The sequence below is a fragment of the Oncorhynchus masou genome, chromosome 14 (genome assembly GCF_036934945.1).
Source record: "Oncorhynchus masou masou isolate Uvic2021 chromosome 14, UVic_Omas_1.1, whole genome shotgun sequence".
Classification (NCBI taxonomy): Eukaryota; Metazoa; Chordata; class Actinopteri; order Salmoniformes; family Salmonidae; genus Oncorhynchus; species Oncorhynchus masou.
Genome location: NC_088225.1, coordinates 32,860,790 through 32,877,450, shown reverse-complemented (window position 1 = coordinate 32,877,450; position 16,661 = coordinate 32,860,790). Strand labels below are relative to the sequence as shown.

At 49.8% G+C, this 16,661-nt stretch overlaps 1 protein-coding gene across 1 annotated transcript in view; it reads right to left on the bottom strand.

Moving 5' to 3' along the window:
• The window catches only part of smg1 (SMG1 nonsense mediated mRNA decay associated PI3K related kinase), a 149,689-nt gene extending 133,539 nt beyond the window's left edge, over positions 1-16,150 (bottom strand). Inside the window, exons 1-5 of the mRNA XM_064987189.1 lie at positions 15,896-16,150; positions 13,931-14,118; positions 10,486-10,641; positions 9,432-9,568; positions 6,833-6,891 (exon numbers count right to left, since the gene is read on the bottom strand). Coding sequence (XP_064843261.1) covers positions 6,833-6,891; positions 9,432-9,568; positions 10,486-10,641; positions 13,931-14,118; positions 15,896-15,972 — 617 coding nt within the window. The 5' untranslated portion in view covers positions 15,973-16,150. The remainder of the gene's footprint in view (positions 1-6,832; positions 6,892-9,431; positions 9,569-10,485; positions 10,642-13,930; positions 14,119-15,895) is intronic.
• Between the last annotated feature and the right edge of the window lie 511 nt (positions 16,151-16,661).

Genomic DNA, 16,661 nt, shown 5'->3' with positions numbered 1-16,661 from the left:
TCTAGTCTGTTATACCAGCTGTCTAGTCTGTTAGACCAGCTGTCTAGTCGGTTATACCAGCTGTCTAGTCTGTCATACCAGCTGTCTAGTCTGTCATACCAGCTGTCTAGTCTGTCATACCAGCTGTCTAGTCTGTCATACCAGCTGTCTAGTCTGTCATACCAGCTGTCTAGTCTGTCATACCAGCTGTCTAGTCTGTCATACCAGCTGTCTAGTCTGTCATACCAGCTGTCTAGTCTGTCATACCAGCTGTCTAGTCTGTTATACCAGCTGTCTAGTCTGTTATACCAGCTGTCTAGTCTGTCATACCAGCTGTCTAGTCTGTCATAACAGCTGTCTAGTCTGTCATAACAGCTGTCTAGTCCGTCATACCAGCTGTCTGGTCCGTCATACCAGCTGTCTGGTCCGTTACACCAGCTGTCTAGTCTGTTATAACAGCTGTCTAGTCTGTTATACCAGCTGTCTGGTCTGTTATACCAGCTGTCTGGTCTGTTATACCAGCGGTCTAGTCTGTGTTTTATAAACGTGCAATGAGCATAAAACACAGTTTATAGAAGGAACTGGCAACTCGTTCTCATTCTGAGAGAGAAACATCTTATCCAGGTGGGCCACTTGACTTCAACATCAAAAAGGAAGTGACCAGACTGTTGAACAGTTGGAGACAGACAGGAGGGTGTATTCATAGCAGTTCAACTGTTCCAGCTTGTTAACAAGCGACCAGATCCAGGTTGGCTCGACCTATTAGGACCAGCACGTGGGCTTATGCTGCAGAGATCGTTGATGAGATCTGTGGTCGTGGTCTGTAGCGTCTGCTACCAGAAGACAGTCATTATTAGTGGATGTCCATTATGAAGTCATCTGCTTAGAACTATTTACAAAAAAAAAAAAAAAGGCATTTTTCATAGACTTGTCACTGATCTGGCTTTCAAGTCTTATTGCAGAAAAGCAGGTTAAACAATTTTTTTTAAATTAAATCATTAAATGATTAGTGGGTCTTGCGGAAGGCTTGTATTTAACCTAGGTTTAATTACACAAGCCCTGAATTCATTAGATTAATCCTGACTGTTTGAAATGCTGGGTGTGGATCTTTAAATCACGCACCGACGACGCGTCGATGTTTTTATTTAACAAGGCAAGTCAGATCAGAACTAATTCTTCATTACAATGACGGCCCACCCCGGTCGAACCCGAAACTGGGCGACGCTGGGCCAACTGTGCCCCGTCGTACAGGACTCTCCATCACGGCCAGTTGTGACACGGCCTGGAATCGAACCAGGGACTGAAGTGACTCCTCTAGTACTGAGATGTCTTAGATGGCTGTGATACAGTATGGAATCGAACCAGGGACTGTAGTGACTCCTCTACAACTGAGATGCAGGGTCTTAGACCGTGGTGATACAGTCTGGACTGGAACCAGGGTCTGTAGTGACTCCTCTAGAACTGAGATGCAGGGTCTGTAGTGACTCCTCTAGTACTGAGATGCAGGGCCTTAGACCGCTGTGATACAGTCTGGACTGGAACCAGGGACTGTAGTGACTACTCTAGCACTGAGAACCAGGGACTGTAGTGACTCCTCTAGTACTGAGATGTCTTAGACCGCTGTGATACAGTCTGGACTGGAACCAGGGACTGTAGTGACTCCTCTAGTACTGAGATGCAGGGTCTTAGACCGCTGTGATACAGTCTGGACTGGAACCAGGGACTGTAGTGACTACTCTAGCACTGAGAACCAGGGTCTGTAGTGACTCCTCTAGCACTGAAAACCAGGGACTGTAATGATTCCTCTAGCACTGAGAACCAGGGACTGTAGTGACTCCTCTAGTACTGAGATGCAGGGCCTGTAGTGACTCCTCTAGAACTGAGATGCAGGGCCTGTAGTGACTCCTCTAGTACTGAGATGCAGGGCCTTAGACCGCTGTGATACAGTATGGACTGGAACCAGGGTCTGTAGTGACTCCTCTAGCACTGAGAACCAGGGTCTGTAGTGACTCCTCTAGAACTGAGATGCAGGGACTGTAGTGACTCCTCTAGCACTGAGAACCAGGGTCTGTAGTGACTCCTCTAGCACTGAGATGCAGGGTCTGTAGTGACTCCTCTAGCACTGAGATGCAGGGACTGTAGTGACTCCTCTAGTACTGAGATGCAGGGTCTTAGACCACTGTGATACAGTCTGGACTGGAATCAGGGACTGTAGTGACTCCTCTAGTACTGAGAACCAGGGTCTGTAGTGACCCCTCTAGCACTGAGAACCAGGGACTGTAGTGACTCCTCTAGTACTGAGATGCAGGGTCTTAGACCACTGTGATACAGTCTGGACTGGAATCAGGGACTGTAGTGACTCCTCTAGTACTGAGAACCAGGGTCTGTAGTGACCCCTCTAGCACTGAGAACCAGGGACTGTAGTGACTCCTCTAGTACTGAGATGCAGGGCCTTAGACCGCTGTGATACAGTCTGGACTGGAACCAGGGTCTGTAGTGACTCCTCTAGCACTGAGATGCAGGGTCTGTAGTGACTCCTCTAGCACTGAGATGCAGGGCCTTAGACCACTGTGATACAGTCTGGAATCGAACCAGGGTCTGTAGTGACTCCTCTAGCACTGAGATGCAGGGTCTGTAGTGACTCCTCTAGTACTGAGAACCAGGGACTGTAGTGACTCCTCTAGAACTGAGATGCAGGGTCTGTAGTGACTCCTCTAGAACTGAGATGCAGGGCCTTAGACCGCTGTGATACAGTCTGGACTGGAACCAGGGACTGTAGTGACTACTCTAGCACTGAGAACCAGGGACTGTAGTGACTCCTCTAGTACTGAGATGTCTTAGACCGCTGTGATACAGTCTGGACTGGAACCAGGGACTGTAGTGACTCCTCTAGTACTGAGATGCAGGGTCTTAGACCGCTGTGATACAGTCTGGACTGGAACCAGGGACTGTAGTGACTACTCTAGCACTGAGAACCAGGGTCTGTAGTGACTCCTCTAGCACTGAAAACCAGGGACTGTAATGATTCCTCTAGCACTGAGAACCAGGGACTGTAGTGACTCCTCTAGTACTGAGATGCAGGGCCTGTAGTGACTCCTCTAGAACTGAGATGCAGGGCCTGTAGTGACTCCTCTAGTACTGAGATGCAGGGCCTTAGACCGCTGTGATACAGTATGGACTGGAACCAGGGTCTGTAGTGACTCCTCTAGCACTGAGAACCAGGGTCTGTAGTGACTCCTCTAGAACTGAGATGCAGGGACTGTAGTGACTCCTCTAGCACTGAGAACCAGGGTCTGTAGTGACTCCTCTAGCACTGAGATGCAGGGTCTGTAGTGACTCCTCTAGCACTGAGATGCAGGGACTGTAGTGACTCCTCTAGTACTGAGATGCAGGGTCTTAGACCACTGTGATACAGTCTGGACTGGAATCAGGGACTGTAGTGACTCCTCTAGTACTGAGAACCAGGGTCTGTAGTGACCCCTCTAGCACTGAGAACCAGGGACTGTAGTGACTCCTCTAGTACTGAGATGCAGGGTCTTAGACCACTGTGATACAGTCTGGACTGGAATCAGGGACTGTAGTGACTCCTCTAGTACTGAGAACCAGGGTCTGTAGTGACCCCTCTAGCACTGAGAACCAGGGACTGTAGTGACTCCTCTAGTACTGAGATGCAGGGCCTTAGACCGCTGTGATACAGTCTGGACTGGAACCAGGGTCTGTAGTGACTCCTCTAGTACTGAGAACCAGGGACTGTAGTGACTCCTCTAGTACTGAGATGCAGGGTCTTAGACCACTGTGATACAGTCTGGACTGGAACCAGGGTCTGTAGTGACTCCTCTAGTACTGAGAACCAGGGTCTGTAGTGACTCCTCTAGTACTGAGAACCAGGGTCTGTAGTGACTCTACTACTGAGATGCAGGGTCTGTAGTGACTCCTCTAGTACTGAGATGCAGGGCCTGTAGTGACTCCTCTAGCACTGAGAACCAGGGTCTGTAGTGACTCCTCTAGCACTGAGATGCAGGGCCTGTAGTGACTCCTCTAGTACTGAGATGCAGGGCCTGTAGTGACTCCTCTAGAACTGAGATGCAGGGCCTGTAGTGACTCCTCTAGCACTGAGATGCAGGGCCTGTAGTGACTCCTCTAGCACTGAGATGCAGGGCCTGTAGTGACTCCTCTAGTACTGAGATGCAGGGCCTGTAGTGACTCCTCTAGAACTGAGATGCAGGGCCTGTAGTGACTCCTCTAGCACTGAGAACCAGGGTCTGTAGTGACTCCTCTAGCACTGAGATGCAGGGCCTGTAGTGACTCCTCTAGTACTGAGATGCAGGGCCTGTAGTGACTCCTCTAGAACTGAGATGCAGGGCCTGTAGTGACTCCTCTAGCACTGAGATGCAGGGCCTGTAGTGACTCCTCTAGTACTGAGATGCAGGGCCTGTAGTGACTCCTCTAGAACTGAGATGCAGGGCCTGTAGTGACTCCTCTAGTACTGAGATGCAGGGCCTGTAGTGACTCCTCTACTACTGAGATGCAGGGTCTGTAGTGACTCCTCTACTACTGAGATGCAGGGTCTGTAGTGACTCCTCTAGTACTGAGATGCAGGGCCTGTAGTGACTCCTCTAGCACTGAGATGCAGGGCCTGTAGTGACTCCTCTAGCACTGAGATGCAGGGCCTGTAGTGACTCCTCTAGCACTGAGATGCAGGGCCTGTAGTGACTCCTCTAGTACTGAGATGCAGGGTCTGTAGTGACTCCTCTAGTACTGAGATGCAGGGCCTGTAGTGACTCCTCTAGTACTGAGATGCAGGGCCTGTAGTGACTCCTCTAGCACTGAGAACCAGGGTCTGTAGTGACTCCTCTAGTACTGAGATACAGGGCCTGTAGTGACTCCTCTAGTACTGAGATGCAGGGCCTTAGACCACTGTGATACAGTATGGAATCGAACCAGGGCCTGTAGTGACTCCTCTAGTACTGAGATGCAGGGCCTGTAGTGACTCCTCTAGTACTGAGATGCAGGGCCTTAGACCACTGTGATACAGTATGGAATCGAACCAGGGCCTGTAGTGACTCCTCTAGTACTGAGATGCAGGGCCTGTAGTGACTCCTCTAGTACTGAGATGCAGGGCCTTAGACGGCTGTGATACAGTATGGAATCGAACCAGGGCCTGTAGTGACTCCTCTAGCACTGAGATGCAGGGCCTGTAGTGACTCCTCTAGTACTGAGATGCAGGGCCTGTAGTGACTCCTCTAGTACTGAGATGCAGGGCCTTAGACCGCTGTGATACAGTATGGAATCGAACCAAGGACTGTAGTGACTCCCCTAGCACTGAGATGCAGGGCCTTAGACGGCTGCGCCACTCGGGGGCCCCAAGCATAAAGTTAGAGACATGGTGAACCGTCCACACGTTGGAAACATACATGTACATGATCACTAGGTCACATCACCCGGCCCTAACCAGCGGAACAATAACCATCTCATTTCTCTGGATGAGGAGGGATCAGTTTGGCCTGTTAGACCATAAATTAGATGCAGGTCCTGAAGTACATAACTAAAGCCCCCCCTCCCTCCTTTTCCAGTTTTTACTATGATAACTGATGATCAAATGGGGCCCATGCCAGTCGGTAATTCAACCATGTTAACTACACGTTCAGATCGCTGGCCATCACACCAACTTGCCAATCCAAAAACTATTTTGCTGACATGAGCTAATTGATCTACTGCACAGCCACATTTCTCTCTCTCTCAACAGTAAGTTGAGGACCTGACGGAGTTACCAAAAAACAACTGTTGTTGCCCATCCCTGCTGAAGACTATGGAGAGAGACGACCAGAGACATGCAGGAGCAGAGACCAGAAGATATAAAGACCAGAAGACATAAAGACCAGAGACATGAAGGAGCAGAGACATGAAGGAGCAGAGACATGAAGACCAGAGACATGCAGGAGCAGAGACCAGAAGACATGAAGACCAGAAGACATGAAGGAGCAGAGACCAGAAGACATAAAGACCAGAAGACATAAAGACCAGAGACATGAAAGACCAGAGACATGAAAGACCAGAGACATGAAAGACCAGAGACATGAAAGACCAGAGACATGAAAGACCAGAGACATGAAAGACCAGAGACATATAGACCAGAGACATATAGACCAGAGACATATAGACCAGAGACATATAGACCAGAGACATATAGACCAGAGACATATAGACCAGAGACATATAGACCAGAGACATATAGACCAGAGACATATAGACCAGAGACATATAGACCAGAGACATATAGACCAGAGACATATAGACCAGAGACATAAAGACCAGAGACATAAAGACCAGAGACATAAAGACCAGAGACATAAAGACCAGAGACATAAAGACCAGAGACATAAAGACCAGAGACATAAAGACCAGAGACATAAAGACCAGAGACATAAAGACCAGAGACATAAAGACCAGAGACATAAAGACCAGAGACATAAAGACCAGAGACATAAAGACCAGAGACATAAAGACCAGAGACATAAAGACCAGAGACATAAAGACCAGAGACATAAAGACCAGAGACATAAAGACCAGAGACATAAAGACCAGAGACATAAAGACCAGAGACATAAAGACCAGAGACATAAAGACCAGAGACATAAAGACCAGAGACATAAAGACCAGAGACATAAAGACCAGAGACATGCAGGAGCAGAGACCAGAGACATAAAGACCAGAGACATAAAGACCAGAGACATGCAGGACCAGAGACATAAAGACCAGAGACATGACCTGGTCAGAAGTACTGTACTATACAGGGAACAGGGGGCCATTTCAGATGGAGACACTTTGGCTCTGATGGGGAACTTCCTCTTACCTTTCATTCAAAATATCATTCAGGGTACTGAGGATCGTATCCAACTGTTTCACCAGGGCCTGGTGGGAGAGAGGGACGAGAGAGAGAAAAGGGGGAGGGCAAGAGAGAGAGAGAGAGAGAGGGAGGGACGAGAGAGAGAAAAGGGGGAGGGCAAGAGAGAGAGAGAGAGGGAGGGACGAGAGAGAGAAAAGGGGGAGGGCAAGAGAGAGAGAGAGAGAGGGACGAGAGAGAAAAGGGGGAGGGCAAGAGAGAGAGAGAGAGAGAGGTTGAGAGAGAGAGAGAAGGGGGAGGGCGAGAGAGTGGAACACAATCAGTGTCAAACAGGGAGAGAACACAGTTCTACAGTGGAGCTGCACCACCACTACCCCCAGTAAACACAGCCCCTACACTAGTGCACTACCCGGGGCCTACAGTAGTGCGCTACCCGGGGCCTACAGTAGTGCGCTACCCGGGGCCTACAGTAGTGCGCTACCCGGGGCCTACAGTAGTGCGCTACCCGGGGCCTACAGTAGTGCGCTACCCGGGGCCTACAGTAGTGCGCTACCCGGGGCCTACAGTAGTGCGCTACCCGGGGCCTACAGTAGTGCACTACCCGGGGCCTACAGTAGTGCACTACCCGGGGCCTACAGTAGTGCACTACCCGGGGCCTACAGTAGTGCACTACTCTTTACTGGGGTCAATCGATTGATTGAAAAACAGACAGATCAACCTCACCACTGACGTGGTCAGAGTGAGTGATAAACTACCCAGGTAGATGGACATGATTGATGACGTGGTCAGAGTGAGTGATAAACTACCCAGGTAGATGGACATGATTGATGACGTGGTCAGAGTGAGTGATAAACTACCCAGGTAGATGGACATGATTGATGACGTGGTCAGAGTGAGTGATAAACTACCCAGATAGATGGACATGATTGATGACGTGGTCAGAGTGAGTGATAAACTACCCAGGTAGATGGACATGATTGATGACCTCACCACTGATAGATAGTTGAAGTTGGAAGTTTACATTCACATTAGCCAAATACATAAACTCAATATTTCACAATTCCTGACATTTAATCCTAGTAAAAATACCATGTCTTCAGATCACCACTTTATTTTAAGTCAGAATAATAGAGAATTATTTATTTCAGATTTTATTTCTTTCATCACATTCCCAGTGGGTCAGAAGTTTACATACACTCAATTAGCATTTGGTAGCATTGCCTTTAAATTGTTTAACTTGGGTCAAATGTTTCGGGTAGCCTTCCACAAGCTTTCCACAATAAGTTGGGTGAATTTTGGCCCATTCCTCCTGACAGAACTGGTGTAACTGAGTCAGGTTTGTAGGCCTCCTGGCTCGCACACACCTTTTCAGTTCTGCCCACAAATGTTTTATAGGATTGAGGTCAGGGCTTTGATGGCCACTCCAATACCTTGACTTTGTTCTTAAGCCATTTTGCCACAACTTTGGAGGTATGCTTGGGGTCATTGTCCATTTGCGACCAAGCTTCAACTTCCTGACTGATGTCTTGAGATGTTGCTTCAATATTATCCACATAATTTTCCTACCTCATGAGGCCATCTATTTTGTGAAGTGCACCAGTCCCTCCTGCAGTAAAGCACCCCCACAACATGATGTTGCCACCCCCGTGCTTCACGGTTGGGATGGTGTTATCCGGCTTGCAAGCCCCTCCCCCTTTCCCCTCCAAACATAACGATGGTCATTATGGCAAAACAGTTTTATTTCATCAGACCAGAGGACATTTCTCCAAAAAGTACGATCGTTGTCCCCATCTCCAGTTACAAACGGTAGTCTTGCTTTTTAATGGCGGTTTTGGAGCAGTGGCTTCTTCCTTGCTGAGCGGCCTTTCAGGTTATGTCGATATAAGACTTGTTTTTACTGTGGATATAGATACTTTTGTACCCGTTTCCTCCAGCATCTTCACAAGGTCCTTTGCTGTTGTTCTGTGATTGATTTGCACTTTTCGCACCAAGGTACGTTCATCTCTAGGAGACAGAACGCGTCTCCTTCCTGAGCGGTATGACGGCTGCGTGGTCCCATGGTGTTTATACTTGCGTACTATTGTTTAAACAGATGAACGTGGTACCTTCAGGTGTTTGGAAATTGCTCCCAAGGATAAACCAGACTTGTGAAGGTCTACAAAAAAACATTCTGAGGTCTTGGGCTGATTTCTTTTTGATTTCTCCATGATGTCAAGCAAAGAGGCACTGAGTTTGAAGGTAGGCCTTGAAATACATCCACAGGTACACCTCCAATTGACTCAAATGATGTTAGCCTATCAGAAGCTTCCAAAGCCATGACATCATTTTCTGGAATTTTCCAAGTTGTTTAAAGGCACAGTCAACTTAGTGCATGTAAACTTCTGACCCACTGGAATTGTGATATAGTGAATTATAAGTGAAATAATCTGTATGTAAACAATTGTTGGAAAAATTATTTGTGTCATGCACAAACTAGATGTCCTAACCGACTTGCCAAAACTATAGTTTAAGACATTTGTGGAGTGGTTGAAAAACTAGTTTTAATGGACTCCAACCTAAGTGTATGTGAACTTCCCACTTCAACTGTAGATATGATCGATGACCTCACCACTTTGTTGTCAGAGTGAGTGATGAACTCCCGGAGCTGTCTGACAGTGGCCAGCCGGCGGTCCCTGTCCTCCTCACGGGACACACGGCGCAGGAGGTTGGACAGGCGAGACTCATCAGAGTGAGACATCCCTCTGTCTGTAAGGGGGGGGGGCAGAGAGAGGGATGGAAAGAACAGGAAAAGAGGGAGAGTGGGTGGGATGTAAAGAGAGATGGAGAAAGAGATTGAAAGAGGGGAATGGAGAGAGGAAATGGTGATCAGAAATAGAATTCAGCAGTTTTGCCATTATATCTAAGAGAACCAGGTAGTGATATCCAAACCCATCCTCAGAACCCCCAGATGCTCCAGGGATGGGATCTATTCCACAGCACCTGATTCAACTGGTCAACTAATCATCAAGACCTTGACGAGGTGAATCGGGTTATTAAGACTGGGGAGGGGTCTGACGACGGCCCCCAGGTGGGAGGGGTCTGACGACGGCCCCCAGGTGGGAGGGGTCTGACGACGGCCCCCAGGTGGGAGGGGTCTGACGACGGCCCCCAGGGCGGGGAGGGGTCTGACGACAGCCCCCAGGGCGGGGAGAGGTCTGACGACAGCCCCCAGGGGGAGGAGAGGTCTGACGACAGCCCCCAGGGGGGGGGGAGAGGTCTGACGACAGCCCCCAGGGGGGGGGAGAGGTCTGACGACAGCCCCCAGGGGGGGGGAGAGGTCTGACGACAGCCCCCAGGGGGGGGGGGAGAGGTCTGACGACGACCCCCAGGGGGGGGGAGAGGTCTGACGACAGCCCCCGGGGGGGGGAGAGGTCTGACGACGGCCCCCAGGGGGGAGAGGTCTGACGACGGCCCCCAGGGGGGGGAGAGGTCTGACGACGGCCCCCAGGGGGGGGGGAGAGGTCTGACGACGGCCCCCAGGGGGGGGGAGAGGTCTGACGACAGCCCCCAGGGGGAGGGAGAGGTCTGACGACAGCCCCCAGGGGGAGGGAGAGGTCTGACGACAGCCCCCAGGGGGGGGGGAGAGGTCTGACGACAGCCCCTGGTGTAGACTAAATACTCACCGTGGGATTTCCTCATGTCCTTAGAAGCTAAAGCACGGTTTCCATGCTGCTGAAAAGTGGTCAAATCGGCGGTCGCATCGTTGATCCTCAACTCTTGCCCCAACGACTTCCAACCAAAAGTATCATCACTGAACCCTCCTGCAGCTTCATATCCTCCTGGAGGGGGTGGAGACAGCGAGAGAGGAGGAGAGAGCGAGAGAAGAGGAGACGAGGAGACAGCGAGAGAGGAGGAGAGGAGACAGCGAGAGAGGAGGAGAGGAGACAGCGAGAGAGGAGGAGAGGAGACAGCGAGAGAGGAGGAGAGGAGACAGCGGGAGAGGAGAGAGGAGGAGGAGCAGTTTAGCACAGATCCATACAGCTATCTGACTACTCTCCCCCCCCCTTAGCTTACACACAGGTGTTAGGAGCGCAGAGGATGGCTAATTAGCACAGGTGGTCAAGTTCCTTTAACAAGCGTTGTAATATGGAGGGAACACTAACCCCAAGTAGTAGTAGTATAGAGAGAATAGGGTGCCATTGGGTCCTGGTCTAAAGTAGTGCACTACATAGGGAATAGGGTGGGGAGAGGTCCTGGTCTAAAGTAGTGCACTACATAGGGAATAGGGTGCTATTGGGTCCTGGTTTAAAGTAGTGCACTACATAGGGAATAGGGTGGGGAGAGGTCCTGGTCTAAAGTAGTGCACTACATAGGGAATAGGGTGCTATTGGGTCCTGGTCTAAAGTAGTGCACTACATAGGGAATAGGGTGGGGAGAGGTCCTGGTCTAAAGTAGTGCACTACATAGGGAATAGGGTGCTATTGGGTCCTGGTCTAAAGTAGTGCACTACATAGGGAATAGGGTGGGGAGAGGTCCTGGTCTAAAGTAGTGCACTACATAGGGAATAGGGTGCTATTGGGTCCTGGTCTAAAGTAGAGCACTACATAGGGAATAGGGTGGGGAGAGGTCCTGGTCTAAAGTAGTGCACTACATAGGGAATAGGGTGCTATTGGGTCCTGGTCTAAAGTAGTGCAGTACATAGGGAATAGCGTGCCATTGGGTCCTGGTCTAAAGTAGAGCACTACATAGGGAATAGGGTGCTATTGGGTCCTGGTCTAAAGTAGAGCACTACATAGGGAATAGGGTGGGGAGAGGTCCTGGTCTAAAGTAGTGCACTACATAGGGAATAGGGTGCTATTGGGTCCTGGTCTAAAGTAGTGCAGTACATAGGGAATAGGGTGCCATTGGGTCCTGGTCTAAAGTAGTACACTACATAGGGAACCATTTGAGACACAGCCTTCTCTACCACGAGGGCAGGTATCTGTGGGGGAACCCGGTGCTTTCCTTCTTCCAGATGCCCGGGACAGAAACGACATTACAGAGACAGGAAGTCTCTTTCACTTCCACAGAAACATTAAGCCGACGTGAGTCTGAGGACCCAGGAAGGAAAGAGGGAGAGAAGCTGGATGCCTTTACTGCTAAGCTGACCCCATAACAACCCAAGCCTGGTCTCATGTACTGCTAAGCTGACCCCATAACAACCCAAGCCTGGTCTCTGCTAAGCTGACCCCACAACAACCCAAGCCTGGTCTCTGCTAACATGACCCCATAACAACCCAAGCCTGGTCTCTGCTAACCTGACCCCATAACAACCCAAGCCTGGTCTCTGCTAACCTGACCCCATAACAACCCAAGCCTGGTCTCTGCTAACCTGACCCCATAACAACCCAAGCCTGGTCTCTGCTAACCTGACCCCATAACAACCCAAGCCTGGTCTCTGCTAACATGACCCCATAACAACCCAAGCCTGGTCTCTGCTAACATGACCCCATAACAACCCAAGCCTGGTCTCTGCTAACATGACCCCATAACAACCCAAGCCTGGTCTCATGTACTGCTAACATGACCCCATAACAACCCAAGCCTGGTCTCTGCTAACCTGACCCCATAACAACCCAAGCCTGGTCTCAGATCTGTTTGTGCCGTCTTGCCAACTGGCTCCTATGGTCTTTGTCACTTGTTGTCCCTTGGCACGACGGCACAAACAGATCCAGGATCAGGCTATTATAACACACAGCACCTCTGCCTGGGTCGGCAGGCCTGAACCAGGCTACTATAACACACAGCACCACTACCTGGGTCGGCGGGCCTGAACCAGGCTACTATAACACACAGCACCTCTGCCTGGGTCGGCAGGCCTGAACCAGGCTACTATAACACACAGCACCCCTGTCTGGGTCGGCAGGCCTGAACCAGGCTATTATAACACACAGCACCCCTGCCTGGGTCGGCAGGCCTGAACCAGGCTATTATAACACACAGCACCCCTGTCTGGGTCGGCAGGCCTGAACCAGGCTACTATAACACACAGCACCCCTGCCTGGGTCGGCAGGCCTGAACCAGGCTACTATAACACACAGCACCCCTGCCTGGGTCGGCAGGCCTGAACCAGGCTACTATAACACACAGCACCCCTGCCTGGGTCGGCAGGCCTGAACCAGGCTACTATAACACACAGCACCCCTGTCTGGGTCGGCAGGCCTGAACCAGGCTACTATAACACACAGCACCCCTGCCTGGGTCGGCAGGCCTGAACCAGGCTACTATAACACACAGCACCCCTGCCTGGGTCGGCAGGCCTGAACCAGGCTATTATAACACACAGCACCCCTGTCTGGGTCGGCAGGCCTGATCCAGGCTATTATAACACACAGCACCCCTGCCTGGGTCGGCAGGCCTGAACCAGGCTACTATAACACACAGCACCCCTGCCTGGGTCGGCAGGCCTGAACCAGGCTACTATAACACACAGCACCCCTGTCTGGGTCGGCAGGCCTGAACCAGGCTATTATAACACACAGCACCCCTGCCTGGGTCGGCAGGCCTGAACCAGGCTATTATAACACACAGCACCCCTGTCTGGGTCGGCAGGCCTGAACCAGGCTACTATAACACACAGCACCTCTGCCTGGGTCAGCAGGCCTGTTACGAATCCCCTTTTACTCTTTAGAGCAATGGGTAGCAGGTCTGCCTACAGTGAGACCCGCAAGGGGCGTAACAGTCGTAGCCCACTTAAATCACTACAGTACCACCAACATGCTGCAGACAGGCAGTAGCACCCACCCCCAGCCCACTCACACCCCAACATGCTGCAGACAGGCAGTAGCACCCACCCCAGCCCACACCCACCCCAACATGCTGCAGACAGGCCGTAGCACCCATCCCCAGCCCACTCACACCCCAACATGCTGCAGACAGGCAGTAGCACCCAACACCAGCCCACACCCACCCCAACATGCTGCAGATAGGCAGTAGCACCCAACACCAGCCCACACCCACCCCAACATGCTGCAGATAGGCAGTAGCACCCAACACCAGCCCACACCCACCCCAACATGCTGCAGATAGGCAGTAGCACCCAACACCAGCCCACACCCACCCCAACATGCTGCAGACAGTAACACCCACCCCCTTCGTCCAGTGTGTCTGCGGTGTCTGGGAAGGCATCATTATGTAGGAGAGGTGGGGAGACAGGCCGGTCCGAGGTTGCTACTCCCACTGCTGTTGGGTCGTATACAGCTGCTGCAGCTGGACCCAGGTCTCTGGTGGCGATGCACTTCACACCGTCCTGGCTAGCTGCTGACACGCTGTCGCCTCTGAAGCCGGTGGACAGAGGAGCAGACACACGGGGGGGGGACACAAACACACAGTCAGTGAAATCCCCCAGGGAAGACAATCAGGGCAACTTGTACTTGATCGATGCTAAAGGACTGTGGTTCATCTCTTTTTTTTTTTTACATTTTATTTAACTAGGGAAATCAGCTAAGAACAAATTCTTATTTACAATGACGGCCTACCAGGGAACAGTGGGTTAACTGCCTTGTTTAGGGGCAGAAGGCCAGGTCTTTACATTGTCAGCTTGGGGATTCGATCCATCAACCTTTCCACCCAATCACAACTTATAGCAAGTTAACACTCCCTACAGTTTGACAATCTCACCCCAATTTTTTTTATTTTATTTTTTATTTTACCTTTATTTTACCTTTATTTAACCAGGCAAGTCAGTTAAGAACACATTCTTATTTTCAATGACGGCCTGGGAACAGTGGGTTAACTGCCTGTTCAGGGGCAGAACGACAGATTTGTACTTTGTCAGCTCGGGGGTTTGAACTAGCAACCTTCCGGTTACTAGTCCAATGCTCTAACCACTACGCTACCCTGACGCCCCAGCAGTCTAGGATTTAACAACTGGATACATGGATTGAAAAATGATTCTAGCTCATTTACAGCTCTGTGGAATAGTTTCTATAAGACTATGAGCATTTGTCTGAACAGAACCGTCAAATGGAGGGAGGTAGAGGTCTCAACTGAAGGAATTTTTTAACACCACCACCCACTCGTTGATCAGGAACTGATTAACTTGCATAATGCACTTTATTGATGTCCCTGTGCAATTCAAACCGCTGACAGCATTGCTAAATCACTTTCGTTTGCTGGTCAAGGGTGGTACCGCGCAAAACTAGTAAAGCTAGCAGGTTAGCAATCAGTTAGCAAGCGTTAAAAACCCCAGTAGCTAGTTAGTGCCCTTCTGCCTAGTTACTGTTTGAGCGATAACTAGGTAGCCAATTTCAACTGTCAAGACGAGGTTATCTAGCTAATCATTGTTGACCAGATAACGTTACACAAGACAGCAGGAAAGACAAACGTTGCCCACTGATGGCCAACCGTTCGGTCGCCAACTAGAAAGCCAATGTTGCCACACTTTACGTTACTATTTCATGTCAAATCAGTTTACTGTTCCGGATACCAAGTTATCAAATCACAACCAACCAACGACTGGTATTGTAGCTATCTATCTAACAAGCTCTGGGGACAAAATGTGAAGAAAGTTACAACCTAGCTCACGAACACTAGCCATAGTTAGCTGCTAGTTAGTTCGCTAGCTGGCTAATATCATATGCTGCCACGATGTGCGCTTTGAGTTAACTGACGTGAACTAGCTGGCTACCAAGTGAAGGTAACATGCCATCTCAGTGACACTTAATATTGGCTAATAATAGTAATAACAACTAGCAATAGCTAGCTAACACCACTTCCACTGTTACCGAAATAGCTTCCAATCATTGGCTTCTCTTACCAGGTGAGCTAGCTAGCCATGTATACCTAAACACGAGGAAAGCATAGCAATGCGGCAGGTTGTTTTGAGTCAGAATAAAATGCGCAAAGTGTTGGTTAGCCTTGATAGCTAGTTTGAATAACGTTATCAAGCTTTGAGCGTTAGCTTACATGTTTGCTGGCTAGCTACTGTTATCAAGCCATTTCCCTAACGTGTGGGAACCAAAGTGTCTGACTAGCCAAATAAAGGAGCCGAGGTTAGGCCCAGCGGATCCCCGTTCTCTTTTAGACCGTCTCCCCCCGTGGCGCGAAACCAACCTGGGCTGCCAATCATTCCAGTTTCGCTGCAGTTTGTGGGCGCTGCTAAGCCGAAACCCAAGGGCTTTACGGCTCATTACCTTTGCGAGAACAGCATGACCTGCTCTCAACTGGATTAAATTCCGTGAACAAGCGTATTTGCTCGCTATCTGTTTATTTTATGTCCATTAATGGACCCTCTGCAGCTATCGGTGTGCGTTATGTTTTGTGTCGGGTCCGGCCTCCTTTCTTTTTTTTCCTCCTTTATTTTTTGTCTCCCACTCCTTCTTCTATTCTTGATGAAAGACCCACTGGCCCCATCTCTTTATAACAGCGCCATCTGCCGGAATTTATAGCGACCATAGCAAGGAGCTGTGACTGCAACAGAACAGGTTTGATCAAATAACTCAGAGATTTACCTAGCTAACCTCACTGACCCTCAAAAAAAAATAAACATACAAAATATATACACCGATGTTCACGGTTCTCTACTTCTTCTCAATCTCCTCTGCAGCTAGTTGTTTGTTTTTGCACATCACTTGGAATATGCGTTGCTAAGCGACAGCATCAGGAGCAGGAGTGAGGAGAGAGAGCATGCATGCAGCAACAGAGGATGCAAGGTAAAGATGAGCAGGATTCAAAGCATTATGGTGTGTGTAGTAGTGCAAACTACAATGGGGTTTTTTCTCCATAAAATGTTCATATAAGCACACACACACACACACACACACATATGTATGTCTTACTATATACCAACCATTGATTCCCATTCACACACACATACACA